At 43.1% G+C, this 16,843-nt stretch overlaps 1 protein-coding gene across 2 annotated transcripts; it reads left to right on the top strand.

Annotated features, from left to right (window-relative positions):
• Window positions 1-657: 657 nt before the first annotated feature.
• On the top strand, window positions 658-15,710 carry ctnnb1 (catenin (cadherin-associated protein), beta 1). 2 transcript variants are annotated; one of them, XM_073485052.1, is made up of 17 exons: window positions 658-818; window positions 8,066-8,116; window positions 8,887-9,111; window positions 9,217-9,470; window positions 9,572-9,810; window positions 10,112-10,313; window positions 10,449-10,593; window positions 10,799-10,902; window positions 11,150-11,284; window positions 11,457-11,660; window positions 12,000-12,158; window positions 12,290-12,409; window positions 12,732-12,882; window positions 13,176-13,297; window positions 13,464-13,524; window positions 14,361-14,608; window positions 14,913-15,710. In XM_073485052.1, the coding sequence occupies exons 2-16, from the start codon at window positions 8,104-8,106 to the stop codon at window positions 14,570-14,572; spliced, it is 2,346 nt and encodes a 781-aa protein (XP_073341153.1). In that variant the 5' UTR covers window positions 658-818; window positions 8,066-8,103; the 3' UTR covers window positions 14,573-14,608; window positions 14,913-15,710. The 2 variants fall into 2 exon arrangements, with proteins under 2 accessions (XP_073341153.1, XP_073341152.1); XM_073485051.1 differs by having other exon boundaries at window positions 728-818; window positions 8,866-9,111.
• The last annotated feature ends 1,133 nt before the right edge of the window (window positions 15,711-16,843 follow it).

Here is a 16,843-nt window from a genome sequence, read left to right as displayed (position 1 = left end):
AAACATCTATGTTGTTGATGAGTTTTTGTGTGTTGTCTTCATTATTGTGTTGTTTTTCATCACAGTTTGACCTTTGGCATCACCTAGATTTTATGAGAAGCAAACAAATATAGATACATGGAAGCTCATGAAAACCAATTTGTCTCTTGTTAATGACTTTTCATTACTTTGTTTATAACTATTTTGTGGACCACCATAACTTGTTTTGTTTAATCTGTGAGGTTTTTTGTTCGCTCTTTCATGGTAGGGGACTTCTGGTGTTAGGAATGATGCTGTTAACATTGAAACTCTCACTGCCTCACCATGGACAGGCTAGGTGGGGGGAAATTATCTGTTTTTTCAGTCCAAGAGGTTTTAACTTGGGGAAAGGAATCGGATTTCCCTTTTCTAGTCCGCCGGAACTTCATTCAATTGTGTATTCATACTCATGCTGTAGACACTGATTTTGGCTGGCTTTTCTTTACCTAATCAACTAAAACTCACAACAAAGGCATATAATCGTTATACTAGGTAAATATATGCGGAGAAGTGTGAGAGCGGCGCGAATTAAAGATTGGTCTAATTTTAGTTTCTATTTTATTCGAGCGCACGGCAGGATATGTGACCACTAGAGGTGTGCTCCGGTCTATATAAATGCGCCGCCATCTTACATTTTTCAGTCTCCACTGTTCCGGCCAAGTTACTGCTGATTGACTGCGGAGGGAGTGGACGAGGGCTCCCCGCTGACGCTCGTCCTCACATTTTCCTCGACTTTTTCCATTTCTGAGTGGGCTTTACTCTCCAGGACCCGAGTGGACGGACTTTCTGTGTTGACAAGGGTAGGCTTCAACGTTCAAACTATCGGCTCCACTCAGTTTTTCCCTCTTTTCTTGTCGGGCTCTCCCTGAATGCCAGCAGGAATGGAGACGGTTGTTGTGTGCGGGCCGGTCGGGGATGCTGCTGCTGCTGTTGCCGCAGCTAGCCAGCCAGCCAGCCAGCCAGCCAGCTGCTTTCACGGCAGATATTTGGGATATGTCAGCCACCGTCTAATGGGAACATGCCTATTTTACAGGCGATACTCATTGACTGTATCATAGAACGAGGTTTGCGTTTACTTAAATAGACAGTAGTTCGCTAACGTTAGATGTATCCGATGGATTTCATTGCCAGGCAATTTATTCGGAAACCTCTGGGAATAAGCGCCGATGTCGTGTCCTCACTTGTTTGAATAGTTAGCTAACCAAGGTTAGTTAGCTTAACTTACTAGTAGCCCACTTGCTGCTGTTCACATTCCACTGTTCTGACTCATGTTTGCTCGGCTTGAGTTTCGCCTTTTGGTGGGTTGTTTTTGCAGCTGGTTTAGCTTAACAGACACTTAATAGGGGGTGACGGGTACGCGTGTGAAGCTCGGTGGCCATGTGAACTGCTTTACATTGTAAAACTAAGTTAGCAAATGTTAATTCACGTTAGCTTGCTTATGAAACCCGTTGGAAGTGCGGTCACGTTAGCGTCAACGTTTCATCCAAAGTTTAGCTGGAACTTCGTAAAACTGAAAACCGCTGGAAAGTTCAGTGTTAAATCCAGCTCTTCGCTAGTAGCATCGTTTTAAACGAATGTTTGTAGCGTATATTTAAGATTAGTTCAGGTAAAGAGCTAGTGAGAGTGTGTTTTCCTCTCGTCCTTTTAAACAAAGACCGACAAATTCCTCCCAGCCGTTGTGCTTTGGGAGGAAGACGAGGAGGAGCCAGAGTGTGAAATCTGAGTCAGTGGTGTTGGAGCAAGAAAGTCAGGGGCGGCCAGCAGCTGTGGGGGAGAGGAGAGGAGAGGAGAGGGGGTGCAGCGCACTGTTATTTGGATAGTTTAGCTTGTGTAGATATGATTTTTTTTTTGTGGTAAATGTCATGTAGGGTGTTTACTTTTCCGTATGCTCACATTGCACAGGAAAAGGTGTGCTTGTTTGCTGCTGTAGAGGGACAGGCGGGTACCTACGGCGGGGGGGGGGGGGGGGGGGGAAGTTGCCTGCCTCACTGCTTTTCGCCATCCTGCCGATACAGAGAGCAAGCGATATGATGGCGTCGATTAAAACGCTGATTGTTGAACGTGGTTTAGATTTAAAGTTATATTTTATACGTCATTATGTTTTGGCTGCATTGGAAAAAAGAGCGAGTTTGTAAGAAGAGATGGAGAGATTAAACCGCGGCTGGAGGATGTTGACATCCAGCGGCTCCACATTTTTTTTTTCTCCATCACGGATTATAAACAATTTAACAACAGGTTTATATTAAATGATAAAGGCACAAGAGCATGGTCTAATTTTGTGCGAACTTACTGAACTGAGATTTTCAGTTTTGGGTGTTTTCGTGCCACGGAAATCACTGCAGCATCTTTGAGTCACGGTTTGTTTTTGTAATTGGTTCAAATGTATATTTTTCTGTTCTTATTGTGAAATCCCCCAACATCAGATTACACAACGGAACATAAACCAGAAAAAAACAGTCGTCTCGTCAGCAACATTTTCTTCTAACGGTGCGTTACGATATTTAGGACGGAAGCGCGGGTGGAGGCTGCATCCGAGACCGGTAGTGGTTTGAGGTTGTTACATGAACCTTTTCTGTGTTATTGCCATTTCCTAAATCTCTACATTTTATCATTTATTGACCCATTGACGTGTGCACATTTCGATGGAAATTCGTATGCGCCCTACAGATCTTTTTTTTTTTTATATACAGCCGTGTTGATGGTCATTCAAATTTTTCTAGACATGTCTGATAAAATCACCTCCATGAAGTAGTGAGGAAAGGATTCATCACCTTGTTTAATTACAGGCTCAGTTTAAGTTTGAAGTGTCTTCTTCTTCTTGAAGGATTTCTGTGCGACTTTGTGCTAATCTCAGTCCAAGCAACCTTGTGTTTTTCCATTTTATATAGATCGATAAATAATGAGCAGAACAAGGGAGAAGTCATGATCATCATCATCATTGTGTGGAAGTTTCTTGGATGTTTCCTGGAGCTCATGTGTCTCCACGGGCATCCATCACTTTGCTGTTGAGAGACACAGCAAACACTGCAGCGGCTACAGCCATTGAGCTCATTGTATTGTTGGCAGCCGGCAGTGAGTGCTGCTGACCCTGCACATTAGGTGGCTAGCACTGAAGCCTGTGGCAGCTCCCGTCTCTCTGTTTGTGCCGATAATGCAGCTTGTTTGGGTCATTTACTCATATGGATGTATTGAACTAGTGTTTTTTTGTTTGGTTTTTTTTTCGCTTGAGAGGAAATGGGCTGTGCAGGAGTTGAGATGGATTTAGCTCTTTTGAAGTCCTGTTCTCTATAAATACTTTCCCCCCCCTCTAACCCACACACTGTATATTTCCTCTAACAAATTAATTTTGTTATTTAAATGCCACAGCATGCTCAGAAGAGACTGTAAAATTAAGCCACAGATGTCTGCAGGCCAAAAGGGTGAAATGTAATTTAGAGGAAGTGTGTTTCATACACTGTATTTTTTTTTTAATGGCAAAAATGATGCTCTTCTTTACACAAAGTAAACCCCAAGGCTCACCTGAACTCACTTTGTGCCAGTCTGGCTCAAATTTGCTGACAGAATGGCTGTGTTTTCTCCTTCATTGAGAGGAAATGGGATTGGAGAGTTTAGATGTGCTTAGCTACTTTGAATTCAAGCTATGAATAAATGCATACGATTCAGTCATCCTGTGATTGGGTTATTTAAAGTTTCCAGAAATTATTAAGGAAAGAGACAACATTCACACAGCAGTATTTTTTCTGTCACTGCATTCGTAATTAATATTTTCCTCTGCTTGAAGGTTTTTTGAGCTGAGTTTACAGGTTTCTTCACGCTTGCTTAGATAGATGCAGATGGTTATATATAATTGGTTAAACTTGGGCATATTGGACTATGAGGACTAACTGTGTTTTTAATTGATTTGAAAACTATCAGGACAGAACTTCATTTCAAGTCCCACAGTCATCCGGCTTGTGTTGTTACAAAGAGCTAAGCTTCATGTCATGTATGCGATACATGTCAAGTCTTCCTCAGAACATTTTTTTCATGGTTGAAATCATCTTTTCTTGATTTTTATATATTTATCAAAGTCGTACCTCTGTGTGTCAAGTTGAGCTTCATACAGCTCGGTCCATGGATGTTGGTTGTATTCTCTATGCCCTGAGTAGAGTCAGCCTAACCGACTAAATTAGTACCCTTGTCTGTTCTGTGAGGCAGTGTTAAACCAATCCTTCTCTTAACAGAAATCACCTCATCTTCTGTTGTTTTGTGTTTGTCATTCACACATTAACAAACTCTAGCTCCCGCTATGAACAGCTTGTTGTTCATTATATTCAGGGCAGAGAGACTAAAGTGCACTATTCCTGGACATCCTGCTCTGTGCTGGAACAGTAAGCCTATCATTTGAGTGCTGTCCTGGGACAGCGGCGCTGTGATTACACTGCACTTCATAGGGCTTTGTGTGCCTGCGTGCACACGCATTACCTCGTCATCTACCTTCACATTTGTGTGTGCCAAGATTATAAAATACCTATTTGATGGATAACTCAGAGCAGAGCTTCATGTGACTTCCTTTTTCTCCACAGCTCCCCATGGGGGCACATACCTTGACTCAGCCCACACACTGCAGCCAAAACAACCATCTGACTCCGGTGACTGGTGTGTCACTCATTAGTCATCTGGTTTCAGTTATATGGGTTTCAACTGAGCTAGGCACAACTCTACATATAAGATTTCACATCTGGCTTCAAAGAAAGCTCTCGTTCAGATTTTTGTGGCCAGGCTGCGAGCCTCATAACTAGGAACTCTTACTGTGATGAGTTTTTTTGTTTAAACGTTCAGAGTCTGACTTTATAGTAAAGCTGCCATTTGTGTCTCAATTGGAGAGCAGACTTTGCTTGTTTGCCCTTCAGAAAAACTATCATCAGCTCAGTTTCCAAAGCCAGATGTAAAGAGCCACATTTTCCACCAGTGTAAATGATAAATGGCTCCACTGTGCGCTTTGATTGAATGTTTGATTTGTATGCACCCTTGTATGGGACATATGGCTCCCATTAGGGCAGGGCTAGGTTATGTGAGGGCAGGCCTGGAAAGCTTGGGAGGATGGCGTGTGAACAGTGAGTTTGAGTTGGTGTGTTTGTGGTTAGAAACGGCAGTCTTGGAGCCTGACTCAAGATTGTGTTTTAATCACACAGCTGAGCTGGGGTGGTGTGGGTGTGAGAGGAGGAAAGTAGTCCAGAGCAGTAGTTTAGTTTAGCTCTCCTTGGGTGTATTTGCATTTTGGCCTCCATTAACTCCATAAAACTCCTACACATTCACTGGTTATCCCAGCATACAGTATGCATGGCTGCTTTTAGGGATGCTCCGATCAGGGTTTTTTGCCCCCGATACGAGTCCGAGTCCTTTGATTTTTGAGTATCTGCCGATACCGAGTCCCGATCCGATACTCTTATAATACATTTAAAAAATTAAAAAGATCGAAGAAAACTATCCAAGGTGTCCCTTATTTTTTATTATATTTTACCACCCCTCGATATCCCAAATTTACATATCTGACAGTTTGCAACTGCATCGTTCTCGTCACTCACTTTAAAATACTTCCACACAGCAGACATGGTGCGCCACAACTCGCCACTCCGCTTCAAAACAAACTGGCGTGCTGGTCTTCTGCGCATGCGCATGTCGTAAACGGTGGTAGTAAATACTCATTTTATTTTTTTTATTTTGAATCACCAATAGCCCATATATCAACAATCTAATACAAATAATGACTAAATAAATATATATAAAACCGATCTCTGATCGGGTCGTAACGTCCGAGTCCCGATCGAGTCTTCAGTGGCGTGATCGGCCCCGATTTCCGAGTCACGTGATCGGATCGGTACAACCCTAGCTGCTTTATATTTCTGTATGTCCACATCTGTTTCTTGGCCATTTAGTCTATTTGTGCTTTATCATTTTCATTTGGTTTAATGATACTATTGTTTTTGACAATTCATAATATAGAACCTTTTGCAGGCAGGATAATTAAAGTCCCCCAAAAAAGCTATTCTCCTGCAGTGATCATAAATATCTGTTTTTACGATTTTTGTGCTGCACCCTGTCTTGTTTTGGGATGTGAAAATGTGGACTGTTTTTGTATCTCAGAAACCGCTGAGGTGAGTCTTTACAGAAACAATCAAGGTGAACACATCACATAATAAGACACCTTGTTGAGTAGGCAGCTATGGTTGATGTGTCTGAAGCAGGACCTTCAAGATTTTGTATTTTGAGGTAGCATTTCCTCTCAGTATGTTAACCAAAAGTTGGCTCACACCTTGAGAAAGACACTGTTTAATTGGATGTCACTCAGATTTCATTATCTAAAATCAAAATTCAGTGTGTCTCTCTGAATGATCACACAGGACCTTGAAATATCAAATGATTTTTTTTCATGGCCTTTTTTTAGAAATACATTTCTTTCAAAGCCCAAGATTGAAGTTGCCGATGTCACTACATCATACCACAGCACTAGCCCTCATACCCATTGTGTCAAGCCTTGGGGCAAGAAGTTGCTATTCAGAATTTGAATCTTAACATATTAACTTTCCATGGGGACAAATGAAAAGTCCACCATAACTGCTTTCATAAGAGAAAAGTTGATTTTGGTATGAGTAGCAATATTAGTTCATAAGTTGCTGTAGAGTCTTTGGGTTTCGGACTGTTGGTTGGACAAAAGAAGCAATCGAAGATGTTGCTTTTGGATATTGCGATAGGCTAAATGATTAATTGCAAACATAATGGGCAGATTAATCAACAATGAAAACAGTCGTTATTTGCAGCCCTATTTGCTGACACAATGTTGGAATTAAAAGTTTATAGTCTTAATACGTTTTAGCCCATCGTACTGCGATTTCTCTGTCAGGCATGAACAGCATGCTGATGTTTGAGCAGCTTATTTTTCCTGTATGTCATAATAGAAACGCACAAAGCATAAACTTGTTTGTACTTTATTCAGTGTGACAGTGCATTGTTTTAATGCGTTTTCTCAAACGAATGTGGGCACAACAATTGAATTAAGTTCAGGTAAATAGTTTTTTTTGTACTTTAAGAACATGTAGTTTTGTATATTTTCATATGTGCTGTAGATTATCTAGAACCAACATACTGTGTCAGCAGGTCTGTGGTTTTAACCTGGTTAGTTCACTGTAGGAAAGTCTGTCTTGTTGTGAGTCACCTCTGCTTTCTCTACTGAGGTATGACTCAATTCATGGCTGTTTATTTTCCATATCATTGTTTTGCTTCAGTGTTTGTTTAGTATTAAAACGTGTCCAGACTGGTATGCCATGATTGAAAAGGGTTTAGTCTGTTTTCCTGTTGGATCTATCGTGGAATTACCGCTGATGTCCTTTTTTAAAAGGGTTTGTCAAAAGGATTTCTGATTGTGTGGACACACAGCCCCTGTTTCTGTGTCTCATTTTAGCCAGGATTTTCTTCAGCATTTTCCCCATTTCCTGCCTTCATGCGTTACTGTCATAACATTTATTTATGAGTATGAATTGAAAATACCATTGTTTCAATTTTACTTGTTTTTTTTCCCTGAATTAATCCCCTCCCGTCCGCTCTACCTCTCTCCTGCCATCGCTAGTGTTTACTTTCCCGCAGAGTGTGGTTTCAGCTTCAAAGCCAGCGCAGGAATGCGTATGCCCTCCTCCCCCTCTTTTCTCTCCACCCAATGCTCCACTTCCCCTGTCCTTCCTCACCTAAATAGTGGCTAGCTGCTACGCTTAATGGTGGCTTTGTGTGTGAACTGCTGCTGTTTGCACGTCTGGCTGTAACAGAAGAGGAAATCCAAGTAGGGGAGGAGGCAGGAAAGGGAAAAAGTCATTGGTCTGGACTGTTAGTTTTGAACCCACACTGCCGTTCATTTCCAATGGTCTGTTTTTCTACCTTTGCCTCTGCTGTGATCGTTCTGTGTTAAAGTAAAATGGCTGATGTTGGACTGGCAGTGAGCTGGGTAGAGGGTAGGAATGATGGATGGTGAGATTCCACTAAGACAGTTTGACTGACTGCTTTTTTTCTGTTTCAGATCAGGAAGCTGTGTCGGCCGCGGTTTGAGAAAGGAACATGGCTTCCCAAGGTGAGTTAATAGTATTTAAGACACACACTCAAACTCCATACCTCACCGCTCTCTGCAGCTTCTACATCATCTGTCTGCATCACTCTCTTTCTCACACACACATGCATGAGTATTACATGGTGTGTTAAACTTTGCAGCAGCTCTTCTCCTGGTGTAGATTTATGTTCTCATTAGAGCAAAGTGAATTAGTTATTGATTTCAATTTGAAACTTGAAGTGAAACTTTATGCTTCACCAGACCTTCACTGGTAAATCACACATATCACTGAACTATGACAATGTGGGAAAATAATGGAATGAGAAGCAGGTTAGAAATCCATTTGTTGCAGTGCTAAAAAAACATTGTTGAGGCAGTTTGTACTTTGTGCCACTCATAAAACATACAACAACAATAGTTGAAGAAATGTTCTAGTGTTGAAGGACTTATATTGTATAAAGGCATCCCTTTGTTTGACATAAAAATGGGACCGTTGTAATCAAATTTAGGATCCTTTTAAACTTTTGTAATTGTCATTAAATCGTTCATTCCTTGTCAGCTCATCTAAAATTAACTCCACACCCTTCCTTAGAAATGAGAAGCGGACAAACCTGTTTCTCTGTATTATGATACTGACATTTGACAAAGCAGAATTTTATGGAAGTAGTATTTTAAGTTTTGCCAAATTGCATATGTTGATCTCTTTTTATACTTGTCTACTGCAATGAAGGTTAGACTGACTTTTCCCAGTTGTTTTTTTCCCTATTTTATAGATGTACTTTGTCTCTTTCCAGCTGATCTGATGGAACTCGACATGGCCATGGAGCCGGACCGTAAGGCAGCAGTCAGTCACTGGCAGCAACAGTCTTACCTGGATTCAGGCATCCATTCAGGGGCCACCACAACTGCTCCCTCCCTCAGTGGGAAGGGCAACCCTGAGGAAGATGATGTGGACAACCAGGTCATGTATGAGTGGGAACAGGGCTTCAACCAGAACTTCTCCCAGGAACAAGTACAGGGTATGTCAATTAGTCGATCTGTACTGCACAAAAACATCTTGGACATGCACGGCCCAAATAGCATCTCAAGTCCCATATAATAAACAATTCTTTTGTCTCCGTTAGACATCGATGGTCAGTATGCCATGACTCGTGCACAGCGGGTGCGTGCAGCAATGTTCCCAGAGACTCTTGAGGAGGGCGTGCAGATCCCCTCCACACAGTATGACGCAGCGAACCCCACCAACGTTCAGAGGCTGGCAGAGCCCTCGCAAATGCTCAAACATGCTGTGGTCAATCTGATCAACTACCAAGATGACGCGGAGCTGGCGACCAGAGCCATACCAGAACTCACCAAACTACTCAATGATGAGGACCAGGTAGTTACCCATGAAACCTTTGGCTCAACATTAGCTCTGTATTGTTGTCCTTTTAGTTTTTCCTACTATAATTCCCTAACCTTTGTGCCTGTCTTGTCCAGGTTGTAGTAAACAAAGCAGCAGTGATGGTCCACCAGCTTTCAAAGAAAGAGGCTTCTCGCCACGCCATCATGCGCTCCCCTCAGATGGTGTCTGCTATTGTCAGGACCATGCAGAACACAAATGATGTGGAGACAGCTCGCTGCACCGCAGGAACACTCCACAACCTGTCCCACCACAGAGAGGGTCTGCTGGCTATTTTCAAGTCTGGAGGAATCCCAGCTCTAGTTAAAATGCTTGGGTATGTGAAAGGAGGATGAATAGATACTTCATGTGGAAGTCTTTATTTCTTTCTTGTACTGTAACTCATCAGTACAGGAAGCCAGAAATTACTGTGGTAGGATGTTTTTGGTTTGCTACCCTTGACACACAGACCTATCTACTGTGTTTAGAGAAACGTGAAAATTTTAATTGGCTGTTAATTCATCAAAGGCAGAGGATGTGGAGAGGAAGGACCTCTGAGAGACCTGATCTAATAAATATATAGTTCTGGTTATTTCCCAGTGGGGAAATAATCTAATAAGCCTTTGTTTGTTCTGCAGTTCACCAGTGGACTCTGTCCTGTTCTACGCCATTACCACCCTCCACAACCTCCTCCTGCACCAGGAAGGAGCCAAGATGGCTGTCCGTTTAGCTGGGGGTTTACAGAAAATGGTGGCTCTGCTCAACAAGACCAATGTCAAGTTCCTGGCCATCACAACTGACTGTCTCCAGATTCTGGCCTATGGAAACCAGGAAAGCAAGGTGAGGAGTTGGATAATACTGTTAAAACACACACACACGTGTTCTTTGTGGTTAATTGGTCTCAGTTTTTTATTGTTTGGCAAAGCTACTCCTAACCTAAGCCTTTACTTTTTTGTGTGATCTCTTCTTGTGTAGTTGATAATCCTGGCCAGTGGAGGCCCCCAGGCGTTGGTCAACATCATGAGGACTTACACCTACGAGAAACTGTTGTGGACCACAAGCCGCGTTCTCAAAGTTCTGTCAGTCTGCTCCAGTAACAAGCCTGCCATTGTAGAAGCTGGTACGTTTGGTCTCCTAAACATTCAAGAGCTCTAATCTCATTATACATACACCTTGTATTCATAGGTGAAGGTCTTTCTTTTGGGTTATTTGAAGTGCACTAATAATGGCAACCACTACAATGAAAACAGACTTGTGTTTTGAAATGTCTTATGATTTGTTCACACAACATATGTGATGTTACCTATTTTTCTCCATATGTCCAGGAGGCATGCAGGCTCTGGGACTCCACCTGACAGACCCCAGCCAGAGACTGGTCCAGAATTGTCTCTGGACTCTCAGGAACTTATCTGATGCTGCCACCAAACAGGTGATGAACTGGCCCATGGACCAACATCGTGTTTTTGTCAGTAAAAGGCAGTGATAATATCGTTATAGACTCTGCAGCCGACCTCTTGTTGTGCTTTCTGAAATGCATTTCTCAGCAGAGTGACTAGACAGAAACGCATTTAAATTTTTTAGTTGAAATTTGTCATAGTCCAAGCATTCACTATGCTCTAGATACTGTGGACCCATCGTTCATTTTTATGCTAACTTCACCCTTGTCTTTCTCTCAGGAGGGAATGGAGGGTCTGCTAGGAACTCTGGTGCAGCTGCTCGGTAGTGACGACATTAATGTGGTGACCTGTGCTGCTGGCATCCTGTCTAACCTGACCTGTAACAACTACAAGAACAAGATGATGGTCTGCCAGGTGAGTGTACACTTAAATCAATGTTGAAATGAGTCACTTTTTAAATTAGTTTCTGATTTCAAATACTGCGGTTTCTTTTTGGTCTGTGTGTTTTTATAAAGACTCTATGTTTAACATTATTCACCCAGTAAAACTGACTCTAATGATCTGTTATGTCATCCGTCCTCTGCAGGTCGGCGGTATTGAGGCATTGGTTCGCACAGTGCTTCGGGCAGGAGACAGAGAAGACATCACCGAACCAGCTATCTGTGCCCTGCGTCACCTCACATCTCGACACCAGGACGCTGAGATGGCACAGAACGCTGTCAGACTGCACTACGGGCTGCCTGTGGTCGTCAAATTACTGCATCCGCCATCACACTGGCCACTCATTAAGGTACACTCACACACTGACTCACCAGCAGCAGTGAGCAAAATAAGCAGCTCCTCATGCTGGTGTTTTAGTGTTGAAAATCAGCTCACACTGACTGACTTGAATCTAAGTAGTGGGCCAAACCTGGTTTTTAATGTGTATTTGGCTACTAATTTACAGGCAAGCTTTGACAGGACTTGTCAAATTATAAAATGTCTTGTAACAATGCATTTTAAAATCTTGTGACCATAAATGTATACCCCGGGCAAACAGCTTTTGGTTGTGATTCTTGATCAGATGTATTTGATGGCACTTTAAGTTTTAAACTGGCATAACTGACGTGTAAATATCTTCATCCATCAGGCTACAGTGGGTCTGATCCGTAACCTGGCTCTGTGCCCTGCAAACCACGCTCCTCTGAGGGAGCAGGGGGCCATCCCCAGACTGGTTCAGCTGCTGGTCAGGGCACATCAAGACACACAGAGACGCACCAGCATGGGAGGCACACAGCAGCAGTTTGTGGTTAGAGCACACACACTGCCCAGTTATACTGTTGGTCACTTTAAAACAATGAGATCAACAATCTCAATCTACAACATTCTGAGAAAGAGCAGATAATGGTGAGTCCTAACATGGTTTTCTTTTGTCAATAGGAGGGAGTTCGTATGGAGGAGATTGTGGAGGGCTGCACAGGAGCACTTCACATCCTGGCCAGAGACGTCCACAACAGAATAGTCATCAGAGGACTCAACACCATTCCACTCTTTGTACAGGTCAGAAAAAAAGCTTCATTTTGCCTCTTCTCTTGTGCTTCTCATCATGCTGCAGTTAAAGTGAACCCAAATAATGGAGACTGTTGATTTTAAGTCATTCAGTTTCAGGTGTAATTTTTGATTTCATAGGGACTATAGATATTAAGTGTCTTCCAAAGTCACATTGAGGTAGTTTGGAAGAACACTGCCTACCTTGGTTGTTGCTTGGTGCTTAGAAGTTACATTTATTTTACCAGCTTGTGTGAGAGTGTTCTTGCACTCCTCGACTCTCACTGAAGGTTAAGAACATGTTTGTAAGCATATTGTCCGTGTTTGTGTGCAGCTGTTGTATTCTCCCATCGAGAACATCCAGCGTGTAGCAGCAGGCGTCCTGTGTGAGCTGGCTCAGGATAAAGAGGCTGCTGAGGCCATTGAGGCTGAGGGAGCCACCGCCCCACTCACAGAGCTATTGCACAGCCGCAACGAAGGAGTCGGTATGTTCACAAAATCACTCATTTACATACTGTCGTCATTCACATAAGGACTACTCTTGGGCTACGCAGATGTTCAGAAGAGCCAGTCCAACAGAGAAATGAGTGCCTATGATTGGATAAAACACTGGCTCTTGAAAATGATCGTTTACAAGTTTCCAATGGTATACATTAATGTTGTAAGCGTAATCATGGCAGTATCTGACCTCTTATTTGTCTCTTCTCTGTGATAGCAGTAGGACTTTTTAGTAATAAGTTGTTTTTGACTAACATGTCAACTGTCCATCCTTCTTCAGCCACCTACGCTGCAGCAGTTTTGTTCCGTATGTCAGAGGACAAACCCCAAGACTACAAGAAACGCCTCTCTGTAGAACTCACCAGCTCGCTCTTCAGGACGGAACCAATGGCCTGGAACGAGGTATGAAGCATTCTGCATCAACTGAAATTGTTAATCAGTATATTTGTAAAATATACACTCAAAACACTCAGGTGCTTGTGCACTGATGTTAACTGTATAAGATGTAAATAAGGTTGTGGACTGCTGTCCCTTGCTCATCCTTGTCTGTGTGTGTGTTGCTCTGCAGACCGGAGACCTGGGTCTGGACATCGGAGCTCAGGGAGAGCCTCTGGGCTACAGACAGGAAGGTAAGTCACCTCTTCACCTCTGGCAGGCTGGGAGGCTCTCAGGAGAAACACAGGGCGATAAGGATGTGATAAATGTCAGCTGCAACAAAAAACATTTTTAGCTGATCAGTTTCTTCTTTTACTAATTGGGCATACAGTGAAACAGCCACCACCTCGACCCGCCTTATTGATACACAACCAAATGTTATCACAGTCCAATGACTGAGCTCCATCTTTCCATTGTTATAACCGCTGATGACAGGATTGACTGTTAAACGGTTGAGATAGCAGGGAAATCAATCTCTATTCTCAACTTGAAAGCATTATTGCCCTTCACTGCGGTCTCAAGTTGCCTTTCTACTGCTGCTGTCACTCAGATTAACACAGAAATACAATTGAGCTCGGTTTACTTATTGTCACAGTTGGCCATCTGAATGTTACGGGTGTAATAGGACCTTGGACTGTGTATTGATCAGTAGGCTAAGAGGTGACGGCTGGTGGGTGTTTTGTGTTATAGTCACTGCTCTCCATTCCTCCAGCTCGAACAGCTTTAATTGGCTCTTGGCCAGCTAAAAGAAAACAAAGACTTGAAGCTGTTCACTGCACTGCAGATGAATCTGTTGGTGGAACCAAACTGAACAGTGAACTGAGTTCAGCAGAATTCAGTTCACAGACCTGAACAGCTGCAGTTTGAAGTGATTGTTCTGTGTGCTGGAGGATGGACAGTGTGCTGTGTTGCTGTGTAGTGCTCTGTTTGAATGATCATACTACTGTGTGACCGCTTGGTTTGTTAACATGCTTCTAACAACTGCTCTGCTTCCCCTGCCTCTCCTCCATCCACTCCTCCCTCCCCCCAGACCCAAGCTACCGTTCCTTCCATTCGGGAGGTTACGGAGGGGACACAATGGGTATGGAGCCCATGATGGACCACGACCTGGGCGGCCACCACCCCGGCCAGGACTACCCCCCTGTAGAGGGGCTGCCTGACCTGGGACATGCCCAGGAACTGATAGAGGGCCTGCCACCTGGTGACTCCAACCAACTGGCCTGGTTTGATACCGACCTGTAAATACCAAGACCAACATTACACTACACTTTCTACTAGGTAAGAATATGAACACACTCGATAAGCCATGTGCTCGCTGAAATGAATGAGAGCTGTTTTTTGGGTGGGCTGTGAAGTAAAAGCAGTTGGGAGGTCTGGGGGGGAGAGGAGAGTGGGTTTACTCACTGTGGCTGCTGCATGTTCAGACTGCTCCTAATTGCAGAGTTGTGTGATGTGGCGTGTGTGATGTTACATGATGTTTGATCTGTGTGTGTGGTCTCAACCAACGCCTGTGCCCTGTCTCTTTCCCCTCATTCCTCCTTTTTCTTTTCTTTTTTTAACTCCGTCTCTCCTCCCTTCGCAGCTGTATCATGTGATCTGGATGAACCTGCATCGTGATTCGCCCATATGGAGGAGGCGGGGTTTCAGAAAGTGCCTGAAGACGACTCAACAACAGCAAGCAGAGTTTCCTGTCTATGGGAACTCCATTGGGACAAACTAGATTTAAGTGCGGTTCTGTTCTGGTCTCTCAGCCTGACGGAGGGCTGACTCTAATCCTGACATGACACACGGATTTTGATCTCAACAGTTGATTTTTGAAAAAACCCTTTTTATGTATTTGTTTTTCATTTTTACTTATTTTGGTTGTTTTACTTTTTTTTTATTCCGTTTTCCTCAAGTCTGTAATGGTACAAACTGATTCTAGCTTGCTTTTTTTCATTATTCTGAATTATGATACTCATCTCTTGTTTTTGCAGTCCCTTGTATTTTAAGTCTGATAGTGTTGAGTTTTTTAGTGGTAATGCTCCATCAAAGTAAAGAATCTGATCACATTTTAAATGGTGTCCAAACACTAAAGTTAATCAGTTGAATTGTATTCTGATGATCAAGTGTAACATTGTGTAGCTTTTGTATAAAAAAACATGAATTGGAAATCATGGTCCAAATATCAAGCTATTTTCTTGCTTTAAAGGTGGACACTGATGTGTCTCAGCTGTTCCAAAGGTGGTGTAGCTGACCTAGCTGGATGGGTGTGGCTGTGGAAGGACAGGGGTGGAGGAGGGCTCTTATTGGTCTGCTGTTACTATGGGGTGGGGTAGTGGGAGGAGCTGGTTGCTGTAGCCTGCTGTGTTCTGAAACAATAAAATGGACTGTCATTTCACCTGGACGCCTCCACGTCTCATTTCACCAACACCTTCAGTCCAGGAGGACAAGTGTTACACAGCAACACAACACATTGTGTGTGGCTAATTTCTGAAGAGCGTTTTGACTGAATCCCACAGCCCTCTACAACAAAGTCCATGGGATACAGTAGAAATGTAAGTGATACCAAATGTGTTCCAATACCCATACTACCATACATTCCTTAGAGAGATTTAGTGTGTCAAATGCAGTATACCAAAAAATACCAGGATGTCCTGCATCCGCTCACATTTTGCAGTGTGCAAGCCAGCATGTTTTTCTGGCGAATCTGACCCATAATCCTCTGCACAGCGGGAGCGCCATCACATGGGCTGAGCTGCCGAGGGCACAGACCGATAACAGTCATGCAAGTTTAAACACTACATATTTTTGGAATGTGTGTAATTATAACTGACTGGGACAGATGTATATTCTAAGTATAGTGGAGTATATTCTAATGGCATGCATACGTGCAACAGTACTATGTAAAGGCAACTGCAACATGTATTAAATGTAAAAACCCCAAAATGGGTAAAGCCATGTTTCTCAGTAAAACAAAGCTTGAATTCTCTGCTATGAGACGGCAGAGTCAGGACATCAGTATGAGCTGAACACATTCCAGACCACAAAGGTTTCAGATGACAACAGTGGTGTGAGCCTCAGTTTTGCACATCAAATGACAGCGAGGTAGTGAGGTGACAAAAACTGACGATCCACCAACTGTGAAAACAAGTGTCCACATCCACCTGCAGAGGCCATGCAGCTTGGCAGGGTGCCAGTTCAGCTCACTTCTCCTCCTCAGGAGAATTACAGTTATTATAACTTGGTGGATGTTATTACACAACTGATCAGCGACAGCTGTGTTTGCTGCAGCTTTAGTGAGATTAGTAAGATTTGCATACAAAATGAGAACCTGGAGTGAAGAACCAAAAGCCTGCAAGTGGTGACCGTGTGTGGATGGCCACCATTTTGTGTTTCTCCAGAGGACATGATGTCACGTGTAGGACAGCTGAGGTGGTTAGAGGGCATTTCCCAGGACTAAACACAACCTTTGCAATAAGACCCATGACTTGCCTCACCTTCAACTATCCCTGACCTCATCCAGTCTCTCAA

The sequence above is a fragment of the Pagrus major genome, chromosome 17, assembly GCF_040436345.1.
Source record: "Pagrus major chromosome 17, Pma_NU_1.0".
NCBI lineage: Eukaryota > Metazoa > Chordata > Actinopteri > Spariformes > Sparidae > Pagrus > Pagrus major.
Note: the sequence above shows the minus strand (reverse complement) of the source record. Positions and strands in the feature narration are given on the sequence as shown.

Coding starts and splice junctions, on each gene's coding strand:
- ctnnb1 (XM_073485051.1), top strand. Junction 9,112..9,216: donor CTCCCAGGAACAAGTACAGG/GTATGTCAATTA, acceptor TGTCTCCGTTAG/ACATCGATGGTCAGTATGCC. Junction 13,525..14,360: donor TCTGGGCTACAGACAGGAAG/GTAAGTCACCTC, acceptor CCCTCCCCCCAG/ACCCAAGCTACCGTTCCTTC.